The sequence below is a fragment of the Pieris brassicae genome, chromosome 10 (assembly GCF_905147105.1).
Source record: "Pieris brassicae chromosome 10, ilPieBrab1.1, whole genome shotgun sequence".
Lineage (NCBI taxonomy): Eukaryota > Metazoa > Arthropoda > Insecta > Lepidoptera > Pieridae > Pieris > Pieris brassicae.
The window spans coordinates 1,126,105-1,150,055 of NC_059674.1; the positions used below are offsets into that span (position 1 = coordinate 1,126,105).

A 23,951-nucleotide genomic window follows, 5' to 3' on the forward strand; every position below is an offset into this window, starting at 1 on the left:
ATTTAAACAAGGACGCGTTATTGACATAAATCCGTAACAGTTAACTACATGTCCAACATGATATATCAGTTTCAAATTAAATCAGTTAACGCTTTTACGTGACGTCGAACTTTCTTCCACAAGCTGCGTTTGCCATTCGTGTCGATTCGTTGTGCGGAGCGCACGCCTCGCTGGTGACGCACGTTCGTTGACCGTTTTCTCAGCCGGTCATTCTCTTCACAAACCAACCGTAACTGTTCGCCAATCCGTAACGTCAACACGTGAACAAAATAGTGAAAGAGTGAATATATTTTCAGTGAAATGGCATTTTGATCATGTTTATCGTCTCTGGTAACATCTGAACAAGGTTTGTTTTTTTTAATTACGATTATGTAAAGCATTTTCACTTGTTTCGGTTTAGGTGTGAACTGAGCATTGTTCGGACTGCGTTAGATAATGGATATAGCGGCCCCAATGCTACATTTCACTTGAGATAAATAGATGACGCGAGTTTTGGTATTGATAATTTGGATTTGCTGTATCGTTATGTAGCATTTAGTAAGATATGCCTTTGAACACCACATTCGCCAGTGAACCTACTTCAAATGACACAAAGGATTTCTTACAGGAATACTTACGAATATAAGTTAGCTTATGTTTATATTATTTTGGAATCATATTGTGTTTTAGTTATAAACATATGGCACGTTTAATCCAGCTCGTTTGCGTACTTGTTCTGATTAAATTATATTTCTTAATTACAAAACTTAATCAATATTTTACAACATATTAATGAGGAGGGTAGAATTAAACTGAAAAACGTAACTAAACTTTACTACTTGAAACCATCATGTTTTTTTGTACCGTACAATCATGTTAATTATTGGATAGCGAGGATCGAAAAATTAATTTATATATATATTAGTGTATACTATAATATAATTCATCAAAAGGAAAGATTTAATAATGTATTTGTGCAGCGTTGTGCCCTCATATTTAGGGGGCATTCATTACTTAGAATATTTAAAAAATCATCGGTCACAAGACAGTAGCCTAGACTATTTATTATACTATCGTTCGTAAGTTTTAATTACCTATTTAAGAAGACTTCTAAATGCAAAGCTTAAACTTAAAAAAAAAGGTTATAATACAAATTAACAAATACCTAAAATTTACTATAAACTGAACTAGAGCGACGTTACTTTTAGATTACTAAGATCGCAATTTCATGTTGTATATTACGTATTACTGATATATTATTCTTACAAATCGGAATCCGTAAAAGCAGTTTCTTAACGTTAGGATATTCACGCCTTTCCTACACGCATGAAAAATATATATGAAAGATGTGCCGCTTGGCAAAGGCTTTCTTTCCACTGTTCCTATCCTTTGCGACTTCTCCAGTTGTTGTTGTTGCCAACCGGCCCACCAAACTCCGAGATATACTGTAGTATATATTAAAGATCACTGATCACAGATTTTCGGAATAGCCTATATTATTATATATATGAAATGTAAGATTCAATATTACTTTATGAAAAATTCGCGACTTATAGTAGTTACCACTGATAACTTGGGTGTAGGCTGGATTCCTATCTCCGGATCCAGGTAGAATGCGGATTCACTGCAGGCAATCCCGCATTAAACCATGAACTGCCATTGGACTGTGTCTAGTGTCTACCCGATTATTAAAAAAAATATGAGTATATCTCGACTGTAATTTAGCTTGTATTAATTAATTTCATTCTAATGAGTAAAGAAAATAATTAGCCTTTTTTGCTCTACAAGCGTTTAACATTCGTTACATAAATTCGTTAATTCTTAGTTTACAGTTATAAGCGATTATACTACATTATATTATTTCCGTTATGTATAATTATTGTTATACACATCCATTATTTGGCGTTAAGTAATAAATAAAAATGTGTTTATTCATTTGACAACAATTCATTATAATGTTTAAGATTTGAGAACCTGTGTTGAAGGAAAACATTTTTTTTCGTTCAATGTGTAAAAGCTATGTTAACCAAAGACAATACTAAATATCTGTGTATCTCTCTTCTTATCTATAACAGTATTTGTTTTCCAATTTTTTTTACTGTATACAACACTGAGTGAACATGAATAAGTGTGTAGGTGAATGCGAGTGTGTGTTCATTAGCCAGTCCTTTAACCTTTTTTTAGATTGTGGACGATAATCCCCTTGAACAAATAAAGCAAGGTCATGAACAACACCTGTTTTCAGTACTCTATGTAAGCTTTGTCTATGGAAATTATTTACGAAATTTCGCTTGCATTTATGTATTTTAGAGTATTTTAAATTATATATATATTTAAACATATTATAATTGATTAATGGTTTAAGCACAAACAAAGACAGACGTTTCGAACTAAATGAACCTGTTAAAACGATAGCTTTTTTTAGTTTTCGCAGTGATTTACCACAACGAATATCATAACTGCAAAGTATTTATTTCTTTATTGATAAGGAAACTAACACATCACAATACAAGATATGTAAGAAAAAAAATTTCTATTACTTGTTAAAGACTATAGTAGTATTTTTTATGTAAATATGGTTTTCCTAATTATTTTATGTTCATTTTTTTTCATTGGTTTTACATTCCTATCGATTATGGTTTAGTTAGGAGAAATTGTTTTTTATTAAAAGTATGAAGGCAAGAAAATAAAAAGAAAACAATAATAGGCACGATAACGTAAACACGGAAATATTCTTCACCTACATTGTAATAATAATAATAATTTATAAACAGAAAATTAAACCAAATTTCAATTAATTTAATAAATCCGATTTTTTTTAATTTGATACCCCATAGCTTCTTTCCTCGCTCAATTATTTTTATTAATTTTTAATTATTTTTAATGTTACTATGTAGGTTAATATTGCAAATACTGTTTGTGAGTTGGAAATAAATATTTATTATGGCAATTTATAGTCGTAGACAAAACAAATGCAACTACATAATTGCATAAAAAATTATCCTTTTTAAAACCAATATAGTAAATACTTCCAAATAAATTTTCGAGGTATTCTCAAAGGATATAGTAGGCTTTGATTTTCATTAATTAAACAATTTCAACTTCTAAATAGCCGTGTGAACAGAAACTTCTATACTTTGCTCGGCAGCACTTTCCAACCATTCATGGTATCATCAGCTTTTTCAAACGATTTCTTTCTTAAGACTATATTCAGCTTTCATATTGGTCTTTCACTTCTCAGCTATAAAAATCTCGTCTAGTTTCATTTTTGTGTACGATATTTCCTTCGAGGGAACTTTCCTGGTTTTATTTTAGAAACGCCTTTAATTTTCTTCATATTATTAAATTCAAAATAAAAGTTTTTTATTCATTGCATAATTTACTTTGCCTTTTTCCAATTTATGGACCAATTGACTTTCTGTATATGTGCACGCTCGTACGGTTAAAGAAAACATCGCGTGTTAGGCACAGGCTCACTGACCTTATTAGAAAAAACTACTACTAATGGACATGAACCAACAGAAATCTTAGGCCCAGACCTAAAAGGTTGCATCGCCAAGAAAGTAATGTTAACGTATATAATTAAGAATTCATTTCGTATTACATATATTTATTCTATTATAGGCGGAACTAACTTGATGACCTAGGCAAGCGTCTGTAGTTCACTAAGGCTAACTACTCCAAGTAGAAAGATCAGGGCTTTTCTGAAGGACCAGCAGTCCTTGTAGACAGATAGTTTTTAATTTATTTTTATTAATTACTAAAGATGTCATGTGGAGCATGGTGTAATGGTTGCAGCTCCTTACAAACTGTGTGAAAATCAAAAACTTGGCGATTAAATTTTAAATCAATACAACCGAGGGTCCATCGAGCCGGAATATAAAATATTACGATTATATTGTGATACCGCCCATGGCCACCACTCACATTGCCATAAGGCGCGCAGGTGCGTTACCTGCCTTTAAGTATTTATAATTGGCTTTTTGTATCGAATGAACAAGTGCACATAGAAATTCATTGTCTAGTCGTGATTCGAACTCACGACCTCAGGGTAGTCGCACGGTCATGCCACGCACTCTGTGGCTATAAATCAAATTGCTGATTGTGCGATATTGGTACTTAAGAATGCCAGATTTTGCTCATTTGATGGAATGTTACTGAGAGCTAGAAAACATCACCTAAATTGAATTGTATCTTAACTAGCTTACCAGTAAATAAATAAAACTAATTATAACCATTTTGTCATATATTGTAGAAAAGATTGAACTCAAACTCAAAATATCTTTATTCATATAGGTAAACATGTACACTTATGAACGTCAAACAGTTAAATCAATTGTAAATTTACACTTACTACCAGTTCGCAAGTCAAGGGCGTAGAACGGAAGAGAAGAACTGGCAATAAAATTTCCACCAATCTTTTTAATCGCTAATGAGTTCTACAAATTGTTTGTACTGGAGCAAATCAATCCCAAGGATTAGGATCTTTTAATTATTCGTCAAATTTATAAAAAGCTTTATTTATTCATTTACGTTTGACGAGGGCTTTTCGCTTGGGAGTTTGTTGTAAAAAACAAATACAATTTCCATATAAGGAGTGGTTTATCTGGAGCCTGGTTGGTCGTACACTCAAATTGGTTCTGTTTCAAGTATTATACTGATGAAATTGTAACATAGATATAGCATGTATGCTGTGGTTAACTATAATAAATAAACAAAAGTATTTATAAGTATGCATCCATTGAAATCTAATCAAATAATACAAATCATAATCTCGTGTGAAATGTTATTACAGGAAATGATACCTTTTCTGGATTATTAAATGGTCTTATAAGTCATTATGTAACACAGGATGCGTTTTTAAAGAACTACGAACGGATACGATTTCACATTTTAAATTTATGAAGCAATTCCTTCCTAGCATTTGTAAAGGATGCTTGGTCAATTAAATAAAATGTACTACGCGCCTTTCTATGAAATTATTTATATATAAGGATACTATCGGATCCGACAGAGGTTGTCCTGTCATGTCTTACATACAAAACAAAAAAAAAAGATTAGGTTAGGTAATATTTTTTTGGGTTTTTTAATTTTTTTTTAATAACTACTTGCGGCACTTGAAAGTGGTGGGGGTGATAACTATACCGCTCCTCCTCACTAGAGAAATCTCCGCGGTATATAGGAGGCGGAAATCGCGTTATAGGGAATACATATACATATTAATATTAAAATTACAATATGAAAGTATAAAGTCCAGTGATCTTTATATTATTTAATGCATTTTTTTATCACTTTTAGAAGATTCCGTAATCAAGCAATAAATCGTAAGAAATAGGGATGTTGTCGTCGGTCAGACCGTTAGGACTGACTTTGCGAGACGCAATATGCAAGCAGACTACATCTATAATAAATTAAATAGGCTGCTTAACATCTACCCGCTTACCGTCTACAATCTAAAAATACGACTAAAGGACTGGCTCATGAACATACCCTACGCTGAATTAGAGCTTCTTCTGAGGCCTTGTATGTAGTTACAGACTTTATTCATTCACTCACTGACTCACTCACACATTTGCACTCACACACTCGCGTGTGCACTCAAGCGTGTTAATAACAGTTAAAAATCAATAACAAAAAAATAAAACATGTAACTAAATTATATATAAATTAAATATTTTAAGGAATGTATAATTAAGTTTGTTATGAAAGAGCTGGAAACCCTGACACAGGTATATTTTTTACTTAAAAGGGTTCCCAAATCTTACACATTGTAATGAAATTGAACTTAAAATGAATAAACATATTTTTATTTATTTATTTATTTTATGTAATGATGCCTGTTTATAAAAATTATTGGCCCGAAGGTCATTCGGGAGTGACATTGACTATGAGGTCAAGAAGTCATTCAAACTCAACTCAAACACAAAATAACTTGATTCGTATAGGTATTTAAGTACACTTATGAACGTCAACAGAAAAGATGTTAAATTGATTCTAAATATACATTTACTACCAGTTCGTCACGTCAAAGGCGTAGAGCGGGCAAGAAGATCTGGCAAGAAACTCCACCACTCTTTAATCGGCAAGATTTGCGTCACACAAATTGTTTAAACTGGAGGAAATCAATCACAAAGACTAATATTGAAATAATTGTTTATATTTCTTTGTACATACAACAAGGCTTCAACAATATATTGACCAGATAGTGTCATTTATAATTCCTTAAACTTACGCCCACTGTCTCGACTCTATGATTTCATCCTTTATCAACTTTACCGGCGTAAATATTAATATTACGCCATTTTGTTCCTCCGTTTTGGTTTAGCCCTTGGGGTATCATCACTTGAACTACGGAGAACAATCAGCAAACTCGTACTAAATGTTGGGTCACCTGATGTTAAGTGATACTGCTGTCCATGTATACTCTCTAGCCAGAAAGCTCCTGCGGCCTCTCGCATAGCATCGGAAATACTTCAGTGATTTAGCTACTTTACAGTTTCCTCAGCTATGCAAAAGAACTGGATTTATTTGTGATAGGTATGGGGAGACTGAGAGATGAATGAAGATGTTTATATTTTTTAAGCGGAATTTGTTAGAAGCCCATATTGTAGTATGTATATGATAATTATTAGTGTCTATGTAGAGTAAATCAATGCACATTTATAATAAAATAAATACACATTGTATATAACGCTCGGGGAAAAACATAAGATACAAGTATCACTTATTCCACGTCATTAAATTTAGATAATTAGACATCCCTACTCATCGGCAAAGAAGACAGAGGATGCAGGCCGAGAGGAAAAAGCTTGGGTAACTGTCGGTACTCTTAAAATATCAAATCATCAAACAACACTTATTTTAAAACAAATTTATTAGAAGCCTGTCTAGCACTAGTCCCAGGCCCTTTTATCAACTAGATAATCGTTAACTTTGTAGTAAGCCTTTTTACACAGCTTTTCTTTATTACGTTTCTTAAATTTATCAAAAGGCAGAGAAAAAGAGCCTCTGATTTTATTCAAGACGAGTATCTCTTTTCTCAAAAACAAAATACCAACTTTAGATAGTCTAGCACGGGGAAATTGCAGCCTGCGTTTGTTCTAAGTATTAAGCTACGACGCACGATTGCATTTTACTCCTTACGAACGATAATTATGATATGTATCGAATAGAAAAAAAGGGTAAATGAACGCATCTGCTAAAATGATAAGAAAAAACAAACATATATCTGTAATTATTCGGATTATTTATATTACTTCAATAAAGCGTATTACATAAAGTATATTACAAAACAATATAAATAATAATAATAATAACAATTATAATTGTGTTCAATTTATACAAATCCAATTTTAGAGAGAGAATGAGTTCAATCCTACAGATATATATATTTGTCTCTTTCTACGTAACGCCTCAACTTTTCGTGTTACACTTGATTTTACTCCTCATAAAATTTCCGTACCGGGCCTTATAACTCAAATCGTTTCTTGAGGAGTAAACTCCAATAAACTCCAATATTATGCGTATGTTGAATAAACTTATCACTATTTTTGTATACATTCATAAATATATTGCGAGGGAAATGTAAGCATATTAATTTCCTTGAATTTATCTCTCAGAGATTCCCTACATTTTAAATTAAGCTTTATTTTTGATATTACTAGGATACTAACTACATTACATATACAAATATATATATCAAATTCGACCATTTATTGTATTGATGCTATTTATTTAGCATTAATAATTAAAAAAATAACTAAATGTAGATTACAGTAATTTATATAACTACTAAAGAGCTAAAGTGTTTTACGATTATTTCACTGTTTTAACATAATTACCGACGATACTGTAACCGCGCATTACGACGGTATGATTATTTGGTAGCATTACAATCTAAACTAAAACTATCCTTATGAGTGTTGCTATCTATTTAAGGAATATAATTTTAGGTAAACATGTAACATTGTGCTCAAAATAACTTCCGTAGGTTAAAGAATCCTGTTGTTTTTAATAATAAAATAAAAACAATTGCAGTTATAACCTCAATGAAGTCATATTATGACATTAAAACAGTCTTAATAGTGCTTTACGACTTTGTTCTCCGGTGTAAGCGATATAACGTTTAGTATTTGTTCGTTTTAATTTAAAACTTGATATTATTGAGAACTTGTATTAAGTAGGTACTCGCCCGTTAAATTTGCCGTTATTCAGTCGCCGATTAAAACTCAGTAATTGTTATAAAATTGATTTTGTTACTCTTTGACCATAAATAATTGTTTCGTTAATATGGAAATTATAAAGCTTTGTCTTTGTCTAGTACATAGCCCTAGGAATACGAGCACCAAGTCGTGATACAAGTTTCGAATTTACTAGGAATTCTAGTAAAAGACCATAGTAACTACACTACACTAGGAATGTTAAAATTTGGTCTGTCATTGTAATGACATTTGACAATTCAACCATGCAGCACAGATTCTCAGCGAAAATAGATGAGATTACATGGCCTTTAAAACTATAGACGACGAACTTATAAAATATATCTTTTTCGATGACCTTATTAAAAATGAAGTATGCGTTTATTTGTTTTAATAAATAGTTTGTAGACTTCTTTTTAATGTATTTCCATCACTCAAATTTACAGTATTCACAAGATTATGAACTTACATAGTAATAATTAAATAATAATAATAAAAATATTTTAATTGAACATTATAACAGTGACCACGCACGCTGTAAACACGCGAAACGTCGGAAAAAAATAAATTTAAAATTATGTAAAATAATTATAAGTTTATAATAATACAAATAGCTTTAATCCGGTTAAAAAATTGTTTTCTTTCAATTTCTAAATGCTATGTTAACCAAAGACAAATTATAACAAATTTAAAAAGTTTGGTACCTGTGGTAGTGTACATTGGTACAGCCAGCATTGGCTGGCTGCATTTCTTGGCTGTATACATATTCGTTGAGCGAGGAACAGCTCTGGGTTCACCGTCCCTAACCAAGTGCTGATCTGATAAAGATCTGATCTTTAATTAGCTTATGTACACTTGAACCACACGGCATCGAAGGCCAAGACATCGCTTGGTATCAATCCACATTTTACTACGCAAAAGATGATTGAACTCATTATTGCACGTTGAATTATAACCCCGTACAAATAAAATTATATTTAGTGTAAGTACAGTACAGTACAGTTTGTTCTACGAAATTTATTCAGACCGACAAAAAGAATTGCTCAGGTGTGCAGATGATTAGACCTCATGAAATATTACGTAAACACGTATTTATCGTCTTGAGGTATAATCAAAATAGTAATAATTTTCATATTCACGAATTATTTTATTAAGCAAGATTATTTACTAGTGACTATATAATCTACACAGATTGCTATTTTTAATTATTGACTTAAAGAATTAATAATTATACGAACCCGCCAAAATGCTAGGCAAGATGGCGTCGTGACATATGCTAGTCAATTTTTTACATGTTGATTATCTTTATGAAATTAGACAAATACTAATATTTAACCAATAAAAGGGCTTAGTCACATCCTACCAATGGGCCATTTGGTAAAATAAAAGAATATCAGATTATTTAATACTGACTATAGAACCTGAACAAATTGTTAAGTCTGTAATTGACTAAATTACATAATTTTAAAAACCCGCCAAATTCCAGGCAAGATGGCGTCGCAATTGTCATTTTTCAACGATTTTCGACCAATAAACAGAGTATAAGGTATGGTGTGATATTCAACTAATCTGTAACCGTGTATCTCGTGACTGATGTATAAAAATATTTTTTTAAAACTTTATAGATTACTTTCAATACCACTTTATTTATCATACTGACAAATATTATATTTATTATATTACTGGTCCACAATATGTCGTAGTTCTTAATCTATATCTTACCAGCATATAGATTATAGTCTTCGTTTTATGATGACTTTTATATTTTCTTATCGTAGTTATTAGTGTAAAAAAATAATTACAAGTTATATTAACTATTGCGTTCGATTTTATCGGGCACAGAATAATATCAGTATTTTCATAACGAGTCAAATGTTACAGATAACAAATTAAAAAAAAAAGTAAAAAAAGTTCTTCAAAAGTTGTTATTGGTTCCGAGTATGGAGCGACATTTAAAAATTACTCATTCAACGTTGTACTCAAAGCGCATATCGAACTTTAACTGAATAACACATACTCTCAAGACAGGACTTACTTAAAATATCCTGTTGAGGTTGTATATCAGTTGAAACACTGAACAATATTAAGCGGAGAGTGTTCTATAAATAAAAGTCTTTTTGTCTTTAAACAGTACATATTTGTATGTAACTTAAATATATGAATAAGGATAAAAGTTTAAAAGTTCGTTAGATAAAACCATAAGCAGTAAAGCGCAAAGCGCAGGTGTTGTATCGTGCAAACTTGCTCGACCGTGAATCCCCTATCCGCGTCAACAACTGGTTAGCTTTTTATCTTAGTTTAAACTTAGCACACGAACGCATTTTATAATGACCGTGGATCCAAGAATTTGAATTAAGAATAATTTCTACAACTACCCGCATTTATTCATAAATAAATCAAATAAAGTTATCTCTCTCTTTTCATCACAGCATAATACAATTATTATTTTCCCCAATTTTTCAATTATAACAGTTACTAATACGAGAGAACTACACAATAACACCTACACCTATAAGTCTACAATTAAAATGCATTATTTATTATACCTAGATCTTATAACTAATAACATAACAAGCAGATATTCTAAACTTAGCCAGTGTACAAATTTAATATTAATATTTAATTAAACAGTAACTCCTTTAATTTTTTATTTTAAATATTTCTTAGTATTACCACAGTGATGTTTGCGTTTTATTCATAACGGGATTGTCTATTTAATATATTTTCATATAAACTTCATTAACCTCAAAATTATAAACATCGAACACAATCGATTCATGTAAGGTAAGAAACGACTCCCGTCTGTCAAAACACATTTTGACATACAGATGAGTCTATAATCTTTTAAACGATTATATCTAGTCAAATTGTAAATCGTACTTTAACGTTTTATGAGGAACTGTAACACTTATTCCCTAGGGAAATCGATCAATGCTGCTAGGATACAAAACGTAAACAAAGAAGGGAACATTGAAGGGATTCCTAATTTCCGCCTAATACTGTGGTAGCATGATACCGAAACCCTGCCATCATATCAATTGCATTAATCCTGTTTTTTATATCCCTAATCCCGAAATTTAAGGAATAATAATAATAAATCGTTTATTTGCAAAGAAATTAGTACACTCAGATTTATTAATTATACAAAAACAGGCACAATCAACCACATAAAAGGGCAGGCATATGTCATATTAACGATCGTAATGTCATAGTAATAAGAACAATTAAGTTATCTGTAATTGTTGTCAAAACTTATGGTCTAACAACTCTATAATAGACATAACATTTATTACTAACGAAACACACACACTAAATAATAATAAGAATAAAAAAAGATTGTTTGTTATTTACAAAAAATTAAGAAAATATGTTCCACAGCGGTAGTCATTCTGCCAGAGACAACAACAGTTAGTTTGTACAAAGAAATGTAATAATAAAAATAGTAGAAAAAATAATAATACTAAAGTACTTAATTTTATGTAAAGAATTGTTTAATGACGAAAGATATAATTAGTCAGAAAGTTAGTTATATGCTATAAATCGTTCCGAATAAATTAAAATAAAATAGTTTTCAGTATAGTTCATTAAAAAAATCTACAATACCTAAAGTAGTAATATTATAGATACCGGTTAAGTATTCAAACGCGAAAACTCCAACTAGAAATGCCATAAAATAACCGGTGGGCAAACTGGGTGTGCGCGGGGAGGCATCCTCGACGATTAACCGCGTCCGACCTCTGAGTCCCGAGATAGCGTTGCGTCTAGACTTATGCAAAGCTTGTGTGTTAGAATATTCTCAGTGATAGGACAAAGGTTGCGTCTTCTTCTTAACAAGCTTTATATAAAAAAAATTACCCATGTTTGTGACTGCTAGGATGGATACAGAAAAAACAAGTACAGGGTCAGTGCTCTGGTGGTTTAAACGTCTTTCTCTGGGGTCGTTCGCATTTGCTCGTACGGTGAATGAAAATGTGAGGAAACCGACATGTCTTTATGCCCAAAAAGCACTCGCGAGCCCTCTAGCGTTGAGTGTCCGTGGTATCACTTAAGATCACGTCAAACTCCAGTTAATTTGCCCCTTGTTCTATAAAAGTTTTTACAAAAACCCTACATAGAGATGACGTAATAAATAAACATAAATTAAACAAAATATGTTTATTATGTAATATAAGATACAGGTATCACTTATTCCACGTCCTTAAATTTGAATCAATATCTCTACTCATCGGAGTCAAAGAATACAGAAGGTGTAGGCCGGGAGGAAAAAGATGTGGCCAATGTTTGGTTATTACTACTGTTTGTTTGTGAGGTTTAAAATGCATGCATGCATGCTCCGAGTTTACGAGATTTTTTGCTAAAAGGCTTAAAGTATTGTTTAGTTTTGGACTCAAATCGTAAGTTGATAAATTTTATTGAACAAATAATACGACTCATGACAATTGACAACTGATGACTGAAAGCCTCTTACATGGCAATTGTCCATCAAAGAGACGGAGGCTCTTTTTCTTTAGGACTCTGTTTCAATCAAGGAATATAAAGTTGAAATGAACTCCATGAATAGACTGAAAGCTTGCTGTGTCATAAAATTTCAAATGTTGACAGTAGGGCTAGCCAGCCAAACTTTTTATCTATTTCGTATGTCAATTAGACAATGACATATGTTAATCACAGACTATATTCACACCGTTGGGTGTTTATACTATGAATTACACACGAATGTCGATTAAAAGAGTTATAGCATGCAGCAATTATAGTTAGCGTGTCGATAAAAATATATCTACACTTTCTCCTTCTAAATTCAGAATAAATTTTGATTGTTATTTAATACGTTTTAATTACATTAAAAAGTGAATGTTATTAATAGTATTGAATATCAATTACCTGTCAACTTATAAAACTCTAATCCTTATATATGTAAATGTGAGTTTGGTGAGTTTTTGTAGATATGAACATAGTGTATCAATATACACTATCTATTTTGATTTTCACCACTGTTTCGTATGAATATATATAATAAAATGTATATGAGAAGAAATCGTAAATGACTTAAGTTTGAATTATTCAACGCATTCAAATGTAATCAAATTTGCCGCCAAAATTTGTCATGTGTCAAATTCAACTTTCACAGAACTACAAACTACTTAAATAAAGAAATTCAATTTCGTTATATACATTGTACAAATAGAAAATGACTAATATAAAATGTCTTTTAGATCATTGTTGTCATGTCAGGTGGCATTATTTTATGGTTTAATTCGTTAATTAGTTCCAAACATGTTTTTTTGGATTGATTTGGATAAATGAAAATTAATGGCAAAATACGTTCATAGCGCAAAACTCGAAGAGAGATAGAATTCTAGTTTTTTAATTCCTTTTCCACTTTTTTTTCTCCATATAAAAGCTTACTAACATAGCAAAATGTTCCATATATGGTATGTAACTACTTGGCGGCGAAATGAAGTCCGTTGGCGCAGCTAGTAAGGAATAAAAAGTCCTTATTAACATCTCGTTTTTATTATAGAGAACGATAAAAAAAACCATTTATGTAAATTCTAGGATAACCTAAAATATAATCATTGGTAAAATATTTAATACCAAAGTTAGGCAATATCGAAAATATCACCAGTGGGCAGACCACTGTATTGGAATCCAAGGTGATTTAAACTAGTTAGACCGCCTCTAGCTCTTATTATTTTAACAATTGTCTAGGCATCAGGAATTTCATATCATTTGGAATATTTGAAAGAACCCTTTATTATTCAAACTATATCACTTTCTATAAAAAAAATAGTCGCAATATAATTTTTGATTTTGGGCACAGATTATTTATTTTGATTCTTTATCATTTGTTTTTTTTAAAAACAAAAGTAGTGTTCTGTGCTTCACACACGCTGTCGACTTTTTGAGTGTAATTCCGGTTTAATCCCACTATTTATTTGTTGTTTTTTAAAAAGATTGTATGGCGTTGTTACGATACTAGCTGTATATACAGATTCAAAGATATATATGTCAGGGTTTAGATTCGATAAAAATAAAAAAGGCGGGAGAATCCCTTCCACGTCAAGTTTGACGGCACACACACCGAGCCATGAGATTTTTATATGCATATTTAATCATACTGTCGTAATGTAAATATTTAATTACTTCTTCATGATCAATGCAGCCCCTTGTGGTCCTTAGTCTCCTCAAGTTTTATTTCGACTTCGAACCAATATTGTTTTGAGATCCTTGACAACTCCATCCCAGCAACGCAACCTCGGTTTACCGGGTGTTTTCTTGTCAGGTTGTGAGTTTAGTTAAGACCTTGAGATTCTGACTAACTCTGATAACTCGACTCTTTGTCTTTAAGTAAACGCATAATATGGTGTTGGGTGGTGGGCATATATCAGTATGACGAAACGTACCGGAGTTTCTGATGTACCATACCAACCATGCATTTGACCATACCAAAATCAAAAAGGGGCGAATTTTAAAGTACAAAACTTATAACAAAATTAATTAATTTATTTTTTATTATTTTTAGTACCGTTGGTATAGTGAGGTCAGTGTGGGACTGTCATCCCTGAATTTTAACTCTGGCTGTATCATGAATTTTACATTTATTTACGAATTTAACATTCGCTCGATGGAAAACACTGTCAAGAAACCGGCACAGAAGACTGGTCACCTACAACCTTTTTAGGTCTGGGCCTCAGTTTTCTGTATCTCTTTTATGATCATTTGTTAATCTAATAGGCTAGCAGGTGAGCTGTCTGTGCCTGACGCAAGCCGTCGACTTTTTGGGTCTAAGGCAAGCCGGTTTCCTCACGATGTTTTCCTCCACCGTTCCAGCGAATGTTACGCACATAGAAAGATAGTCCATTGGTGCACAGCCGGCCATCGAACCTACGAGCTCAGGAGTGAGATTACTATGTTGAAGCCTTTTTTTTTGTATGAGGTGAAAATGCGCTTGCGCAGGCCCGCGCCAAGGATCTCGAGCTTGACGCGGGGACTGTGGGGCTGGGTCTACACTCAAATCCCTCTACTATTCAGAGGGGTAGCGAGACCCCACCCACTAAAAACATCTCAGCCCTTCACATGCCCTTAAGATGGGCCCTCGGGGATCGCCAGGCATTCTACCCAAGGATGTTGAATCCACTAGGCCAACACTGGCTGAGCCATGATATAATGAAAATAGATAAACTTAAGTGGATAGGCGTGACACATGGCAAGAGGAACAAAAGTGGAAGGAGAAAGTACTAAACTGGTGCCTAAGGTACAATAAACGAAAAAGAGGACGTCAATTGAGAAGATGGATAGACCATATTATCCTTAATATACATGGCCGGTGGTACATGGCAGAGAGTGGCACAGTGCAGACAGAAATGCGGGGATTTGGACGAGGCCTTTGGAAGGGCACACAGATATTTAAAACAGAACGAGATGATAGAAATATAAATGTATTTAAAGTATCTGAAAGTATTTCTCATAGCTTTTGAGTTTCATCATCGGAGGTCGAGGCAAAATACGAAATTCCACCCACCAGATGTCCCCTGAAGTATTTCCGAAACAATTCGACATAAGGTTCTTCGAGATAAGAGCATCCAGCATTAAGAGAGCAGCAGAGCAGCAGAGCTCTGGCATTAAGTGTCCATAGGTGGCGGTATCACTTAACATCTGAACCTCCTACAAAAAATATTATTCTTATTATTAAGCTTGTTAATACAATTTAAAATCTTATTTCTGATATATATATATCTTTACATTTTCTTCCTAAATGATAAAGTGTGTATTATCTTAGAAATGACAAGGTTGTATTATCAATTTATCAAACAAATCTCGTTTCGTCAAGACAAATTTTAATGCAAAAATATTTCTTTATAAAATCTATATTTGAAATTTAGCACCTTTTTATGATATGCAGTAAACCCTTAACACGGTTCCACGTTACAAGAACCGCGTTGTAGAAGAATTCACTTGTATGAATGTAACGCGTTATGTACGAATGATTCACGTTTAACTTTTCTCGTTTAAGGTAATTTAAATTTACGGCTGTGCACCAATAAACTTTCTATGTGCACATTTAACGTTTGCTCGAACGGTGCAGGCTTGCCTTTGACCCAAGAATCGTGACAGCACAGGAGGCTGATCAACTTGCCTATTAGATTGACAAATAATCATACAACAGATACAGGATTCTGAGGCCTAGACCTAAAAAGATTGTAGGGCCACTGATTTGCTTTATATTATATATTAAAACAATATTTTACACACCAGTATTACTTGTTCATAGATTCAATGTTCACGAACTAATTTAAATTATGGTTAAAATTCTAGTTAAAGGCAAGCGAAGATAAACTATAAATACCTCACAATGTGTCAATGCAAGAAACATTAGCGCAGAAACGAGCTGTTGGCTTGCGCAGACGCAGGTCATTGATCCACAGAGGAGCTGCACTCTGGCCCTCTCTCCTCCCTACATGTTCGCGACCTCAAACTTTTTTATTCGTGCTTTGTCTATGCCATATTTTATATATATTGACATGATATTGACATTGATGTTTTAAATAAATTTAACTTTAAACATAGGGTCTTATACAAATACAGTGATTCCATAAAAAAATATTTCGCCCTTTCATTCTTATGTTATAAGTAAGTGTAAGTCTGTTAAAATGCTTAATACAAAATACTTTAAGAACAAAAATATCAAATATAAAATATTCTGGTAACATTAAAAAGTAATTATAAATTTATTAATTAACACTTCCTTGCAGTTAATTTAAATATTAAAATTGAAATTTAAATAAAAAGATGGCAATGTCTTCCAGTGTAAGAAAAAAAAAATTACAAATACAATTACTTAGACAAAACTAATGGAACAAGGCAACTCAATTAAAATTGTAAACAGTGAAAAAGGCAATATAACACAAAAAAATCACAACAAAAACAAAAAACAGTAATCTTTAGACATCAATATAATTTCCATAGCATGAGAACAATGACGCTCACTTGACCTTTAAAGAATAACCTGTCAATAGGTTATTGTAATGTCAAGGAAGTAAGGTAAAACATAGATACTACATAATTAAAAAAAACACGTAAATTCGTAAAAACAGTAAATTAAGAGCTCTGTATCTTTGCTATTGATTTTTAATATCAATTACAGCTATTGAAACAGATTATTAAAAGAAAATACCGTAATAGCTTTGAAAAGATTTAATACCACAGAGTAAAAAAAACTAATGTTACTGTACTAAACTTAAAACTATGCCTAATGTAAAATTATATTCAGGTTACAATAAAACGCAACAATGGTTTAATGGCACAAACTTCTTAGTTGATATCTAGTCCGCGAGTTTTATTTTAAAAAAAAACTAAACTTAATTGTATCACCCACAGATCTTGGTTTTGACAGCAACGACACAGATACTTGCATAGTTACGCGAGAATATTCATTTATCTTTAGTGATACAACTTTCTTAAAATAATGTCTATTCCGCGAGTCCAGGCCAGTTAATAAAAAAAAATATAATTGTATTCAACACCTGTAGATCTTGGTTTTGGCAGCAACACCATAGACACTTGCATAAATTTAAAACTTGAATATCCATAGACTATTTCATAATTTTGACACAGAACAAAAGAGCTAGCCTTGACAAACAAGGCAATGAAAAAGAGTAATAGGGAACGCGTTGAACCGTTGTGTACCAAGTTAGGTACTTATCCTTATGCAATACGTCTTATTAGGGCACCCTTCCGCGAACGTGTTTCGTAAATAACGCAATGAAACGGTTTCCAACAGACGAGATGAATTATACATTGAGTTATAATCATCTCATATATTGAATCCTATTTCTATTTTATGTTATGTCAGATTTGGCATTTGGCGCGAACTGTCAATATCCAAAACGTTTTCGGTTCTTATCATTTACGCCTATGTCAATTTAAAATACAACGAGACTTTATTTTTAAATAATCTTACATAACAAAGATGGTTAATATACATCGTTTCTTGTAAGCAAAAGAGTAGAATTCATTACCTCCATCTTTTCTAGACAGTTTAATATGGGTTCATTCAAACGGCGGTTACACAGGCATTTCCTGGACAGGCGTCCAATGGGCCGCATCATCACACGTCAAGTGGGATTATGGCCAAACGTCGGCCCTGTTAAAAAAATTCGCTATCGAAAAAAAATTATAACCATACTTTTAAACAAAAATATTATTGTGTTATAAGAAAGTTCACTGCCACGCTGTAATTTTGCTCAAATATAACAGTAATGAAGGAAAAATAAATTTTGTTCGGTATCTGTCAAACTAATGACAATAATGAAATTGTTTTATTTCAGTCAAAGAAAATATCAGTTATTGTTTTAGTAATAAAATAAATATTGTATTTATTAATTAGTTGGGTTCAAGTGTACTAATTAACGATTTAGTAGACGCCTAGTAGAGTTCCAATACATACAGTAATTGAAACAGTAGACTTTAATAAAAATCGTAACGGGCCGGACTCTTGCATGGCTTCTGATTTAAGGTTAATTCCGGATATAATACCGATTACGCAGCCGAGTTTAGTACATTATAGAATTGAGTTGTTATATCGAGTTTTTACTTTGATAATAATAAATATAAAAAATAGCATAATCGTATATTCGAGAACATTGAGGTATTACGTTAAGTTTAAGTTATTACTTTAACCTCCGTAACTAAGTGTTTTTAAGGCAGTTTCTGCCTTAAAAACTTACAAGTGTGGAACCTGCTTCCCACTGAATTGAATGAACCAATTTGACTTAGGGTCCTTCGTGAAAAGAACGTACAAATTCTTAAAAGGCCGACAACGCACTATCGAGCCCTCTGGCATTGGACGCGGTACTTAAAGTCAGGTGACCTCCAACGGAGTGAAGGCCTCGATATTCTTCCATTTGTCTCTTATCTTAGCTACTATTTCCCAATCATTGACGGCTTTCTCTTAATTTCATCTTCCCAGGTTTCTGGTGGGCGTCCACTTTTTGCTTGCCACTGGGCCATTCCCAAAACCGTTTTTCCATTCATCACAAACGCAGGCAATCTGCCGATTTCCACTTTAACTTTTTTAAGACACTTATTATCTGTTGACAACGTCTGTTATTTTTGTAAGGCCTCGTATTTAATTTCATTTTTATTTTGACGTTTAAAATACTATTTGTGGTCTTCAGCTTCAGGATGAATGTTTTTTGATAATATTTTTCACAGACAAGTCAGTGTTCAGACTGTGTCATCGTGTAGTTGAATTTTGGTTCCATCCCTTCCCTGTTTAATTGGTCAAATAGAAAGAACGCTTTGGTGGTTAAAAGTGAGAGTCACACCACCAAAGAACTCATTGAAGTATATTTGTATTAATCTAACTTATACAAAGAAAATTTTAACTAATTTATAATACAGTATGAACTATATAAAACGATTATTTGTAAACGCGTTGAACTCATTTTAATGACGGAATTGTTGTGCATACGTTCATCATATTTCTGCATACGTTTTTCTTGATCGCTATAATACAATATTTTTTCGTGGGGTCTAGTAATGTGTCCGAAAGATTGTATATGAAATGTTAAACCGGAACACGAACGAACACTTCAAACATTTTTTTTTAATTTATGCTAACAACTTGTACAAAATTACGCAATTTACAGCAACACAGTAACGATTAAACTGATTTTCGCTTACTATAAAAAAAAATATTTCAACGAGCTGGAGGCTCCCCCCCCCCAGGGGGCTTAGATAAGATGCCTTAACAGTAGTGTATGTAGACAGTCGAAGACTACATTTGTATGAAAATTTGTCAACACTGTCATTTTCATACAAATTAAATTTTCTACTTTCTACATACACTACTGTAACTAAACCCCCTGGTGTTAAGTAATGACGCCGCCCATGGAGTCACATTGAATTGGTACTCTCATTTCTTGAAGGAGCCTAAGTCGAATTGGTTTAGAAATAATCCAGTGGGTAACTGGTTCCACACAGTGTTTGTGTGCAAAAAATCCCTCAAAAACCTCAGTTATGGAACGACGGACGTCGAGGCGATACGGGCGGTACGTATTCTGACGAAACCGATGAAACTCAGCTGCATCAAACCCACATAGTAAATCAACTGCACCAATACTAAAGGCTTGTTACCTCTGAATTGATATCATTTGTCCACCATTCCAGAGCAATGTATGCCACGTCAACGACGCCAACCTCTGGATCCCGTGGTGACCTCTCCGGTGCTGCGGAGAGGCGCGTCAGGGTCATCCGATTGCTGCGTCCACGAAAAGCTGCACCAGCGTTCGGCTTCTCTTTGCGTGGAGGAAAGGAATACGCCACTGGCTTCTTCGTGTCAAAAGTCGAACACAGCTCAGAGGCGCATCTCCAAGGGCTGAAGGTAAGGCATATTTAACATATTAATTACAATTCTATTCATAACTACTGTTGGGGCGGTCCTGACTCTGATTGTATTGATTGACAGTGACAATGACAGCAACGAACTATAAAAACTGACTTTAAATTTATAAAAAAAAGTCCACTAAGAAATGTGGCTAACGGGCTTTATTAAGACTATTTATAAGGCAGCTGTGTTGGCCTACAGGCTTCAGCGTGTGACTTGTGACTCACATTCCAGAGGTCGTAGGTTCGATCCCCGGCTGCGCCAATACCAATACTTTCTTTCTCTCATTTAACATTTGCGTAAACACTGAAGGATGTAAGTAAATCAGCTTGCATTGGACCCAAGTCTTGCCTACAGAACAGAAACAGGAGTTGTTTTTTTTTATTTCTCCACAGATTTTTTTGTTTCTAATAACATAATACTGGCTTCCTCAAGAAGTAATTATGCCAATTATAACAGGAAGTCTTGTATGCGCACCATTAATGCATTGGCTAAGCTTCCCAAGATTTCGTATGTCTCAATTCACGCCATTGTCTCATTTTATCAAAGAATATACGAAATTTCATAACTTCTTTTGTGAAGGAAGTAAACGTGCGAAAAATAAAACATTTTATGTTAAGTTTATATGTAATGAGTTTCCTCTGCATTCAATGTTACATAAATTAAATTATGTGTTATACAAGCCTAGTTTAGTTGTTTGATTCTAAGAGGTCGTGTTTTATACGTTGTCTCGTGAAATGTGCTCGACTTATATGTTACAGAAAAAGTCAATAAATGTCTTCTAGTCGAGCACCTTTTTCGAGATGACATAAAAAGACTAGTTGGGCATGACGCACAGACCTGAACTTCGGTAAGTTCTGCTCTATATATCGAGAGTAATCAACTTGTATGGCGAGATAACGTTGAGGTAACCATCAAAAAAGTTAATTGAAAACTTACTTTTATATGCATTTTTCGCGGTCCTAAACAAGACTGGTATGTTTACATTTATACAAACGCCAATAATGTAACATATTATGATTTTAATTTGTATATTATTCTATAACATAAATAAGTATTCGAATTCTTAGCAATCGTTACAGAATAAATAGTACTTATCCGAAGCTGTTTATCTCATACCTAAACCGCTGTTTTGCTGGTAATTTTTTGTTGCACAATAAACAAAAAGTTATAAGTATTTTAAGTATATAGTATTTCTAGTTTACGTTAACATTATTTTTTATAATTGTCATAAATTTTAGAAAAGATAGGTAGCGTATACTGTAGATATTATTATAATGTGGTAAAGTCGAATAAATATATTAGGGTCCAAATGCTTAGTGATACCGCCGCCACCCCTGGAGACGCACACCAGAATGCTCGCAAATGCGTTTTAATAACTGGTAAGCTTTTTTATCGAATGGGATCGATAGTGTATTCGAAGATCGCTGAGACATGCTTTTCTGGAGGAAAGTATAATTTCGAGTCCTCTGGCATTAATTTATAGCAACAAACAATTTAGTTTCCAACGGGGATTTACAATCAAGTTTCTTAATATTTTTAATTTGATAAAAATAACTAAGGCATGACTGTAACCATGGTAACGCGGTAACATTTTGGATGATTACATAGAAATTTAACAGATGTATGTGACCATCTTGTTACAGAATATGTGTAATATTATCTAAGCTGTGGTGACCTCAACAAACTAAAGCTTTCGTCAAGACTACGCTGGTTTGTTCATCGAATTATTATTAATAATATGTTTACAAATTGTATGTTGTATTCATAGTAACATTTATATATGTGCATATGTTAACTAAAATTTATATCTTTATTTTCTATAATGAAACTTAAAATGTTTAAGTGATAAGATTTATATTTTAAACGATTTTAAAAAATGATTAAGAGCAGTGTTGAGCTAGTGGGTTCAGGGTGCGTCTCTCATACCTGAGGTCGTAAATTCGATCCCCGTCTGTGCACCAATGGACTTTCGGTGCGGATTTAATGTTCGCTCATAAGGTGATGGAAAACATCGCGAGAAAACCGGCTTGTCACATCGTATGTCAGGCACAGAAGCTGATGACCTACTTGCCTATGAGAAAAGAGAATTATTACGAAACGGATTTAGAAATCTGAAGGCCGGATCTTAAAGTTTCCGGCTAGAAAAACTGTTTTTTTTTTACAGAGATCTTTAGAAGTATTTAAATGTTAATAAAAGCCTGAGAAAACTGTTATTGAGGGCGGATGCTTTACGAACTGATTTTTTTGACAATTAACACGCAGAGATCCATTAACTTTAGAAAAATTGGCCAGACCTGGAAGCCGATCCTCTTCTTGCTGGACCGATCAATTAAACGCTTATAGGTCTTACCATCACCCAGGCGCAGAGCCTTGCGGAAGATAGAGTTGAGGAAATTATGTGGCGTCACTAACATGGCCTTCAGAAGCTCTAAAACATTCTTATACTATATATATAACACACACATAAAGTAAAAGTAGAGATTTCTGTATATCTATTTTTAATTATTATTATTACTAGGTTAAGAATATTGTAAGATCTATATATTTAATTGTTAATTCAAGTTCATATTTCCATAACAAAACTTCTTTGTTTCAAATCAGTTTGTTTAATATTTTTGCATTGTTTGTTCAGTTTCGTAATTCAGTTCACTTGATTTATATCTGCCACTTGCCAACTTATAATTCAAGGATACAATATTTTAAATCGACTTGATTGTAAGGCTACATTAGACACCATTAGATCTTTACCCTTCAAATAAAAACCAAAGGAAGACATTATTACTTTGACGACAACACTTTTAATGCCACATAGTTTTGTTGGATGGTTAGAACGTCGCTTTCATGGATATTAGTATTGCCAGTAAATAAAAATTAACCATTATAAGGGGAATAATTAGAAGTCATGCAGGCTAACTCAATAATTTATTGAAATGTCTTAATAAAACTATGTATCTAGAAAATACAGTTCTAGGCTTAAATTTTGACATAAACTTCGGAACAATTGATATGATAGGTTTTGTTACCTGTACTAATAATATAATATATTTTAAGATACTTACCTAGCAATCAAAACCGTTCGATGATCTAAACTGTGTCATTGTAATTTATAATGCAAGGAATAAAAATAAACACATTGTAGTTGGAATTTTATTAAATTATTTGTACGCTCCAAAATGGCGACGTTAAGACGCCGGCCACGAAAAGTATGTGGCTCTGTTATAGTTTGTACATCGTTACACTAAAGAACTGTCTCTTTTCTTCAACGCATTTGAGACAGAGAGAAGTATTTAACAACCCCGTTATATTGTGATTGGTCAACAGCAATACGCGTTGACACGCGACATATGTCATTGCGTTTCACGCAACGATCTTTCAAAGTTCTA

At 32.9% G+C, this 23,951-nt stretch overlaps 1 protein-coding gene across 3 annotated transcripts in view; it reads left to right on the forward strand.

The window, feature by feature from the left end:
• The first annotated feature begins 116 nt into the window (after positions 1-116).
• Positions 117-23,951, forward strand: part of LOC123715200 — a 60,104-nt gene continuing 36,269 nt past the window's right edge. The window contains exons 1-2 of one of the 3 annotated variants that reach the window (XM_045670114.1): positions 117-346; positions 20,349-20,562. In XM_045670114.1, coding sequence (XP_045526070.1) covers positions 20,353-20,562 — 210 coding nt within the window. In that variant the 5' untranslated portion in view covers positions 117-346; positions 20,349-20,352. The remainder of the gene's footprint in view (positions 347-20,348; positions 20,563-23,951) is intronic. The other 2 variants (XM_045670113.1, XM_045670115.1) reach the window with 2 other exon arrangements.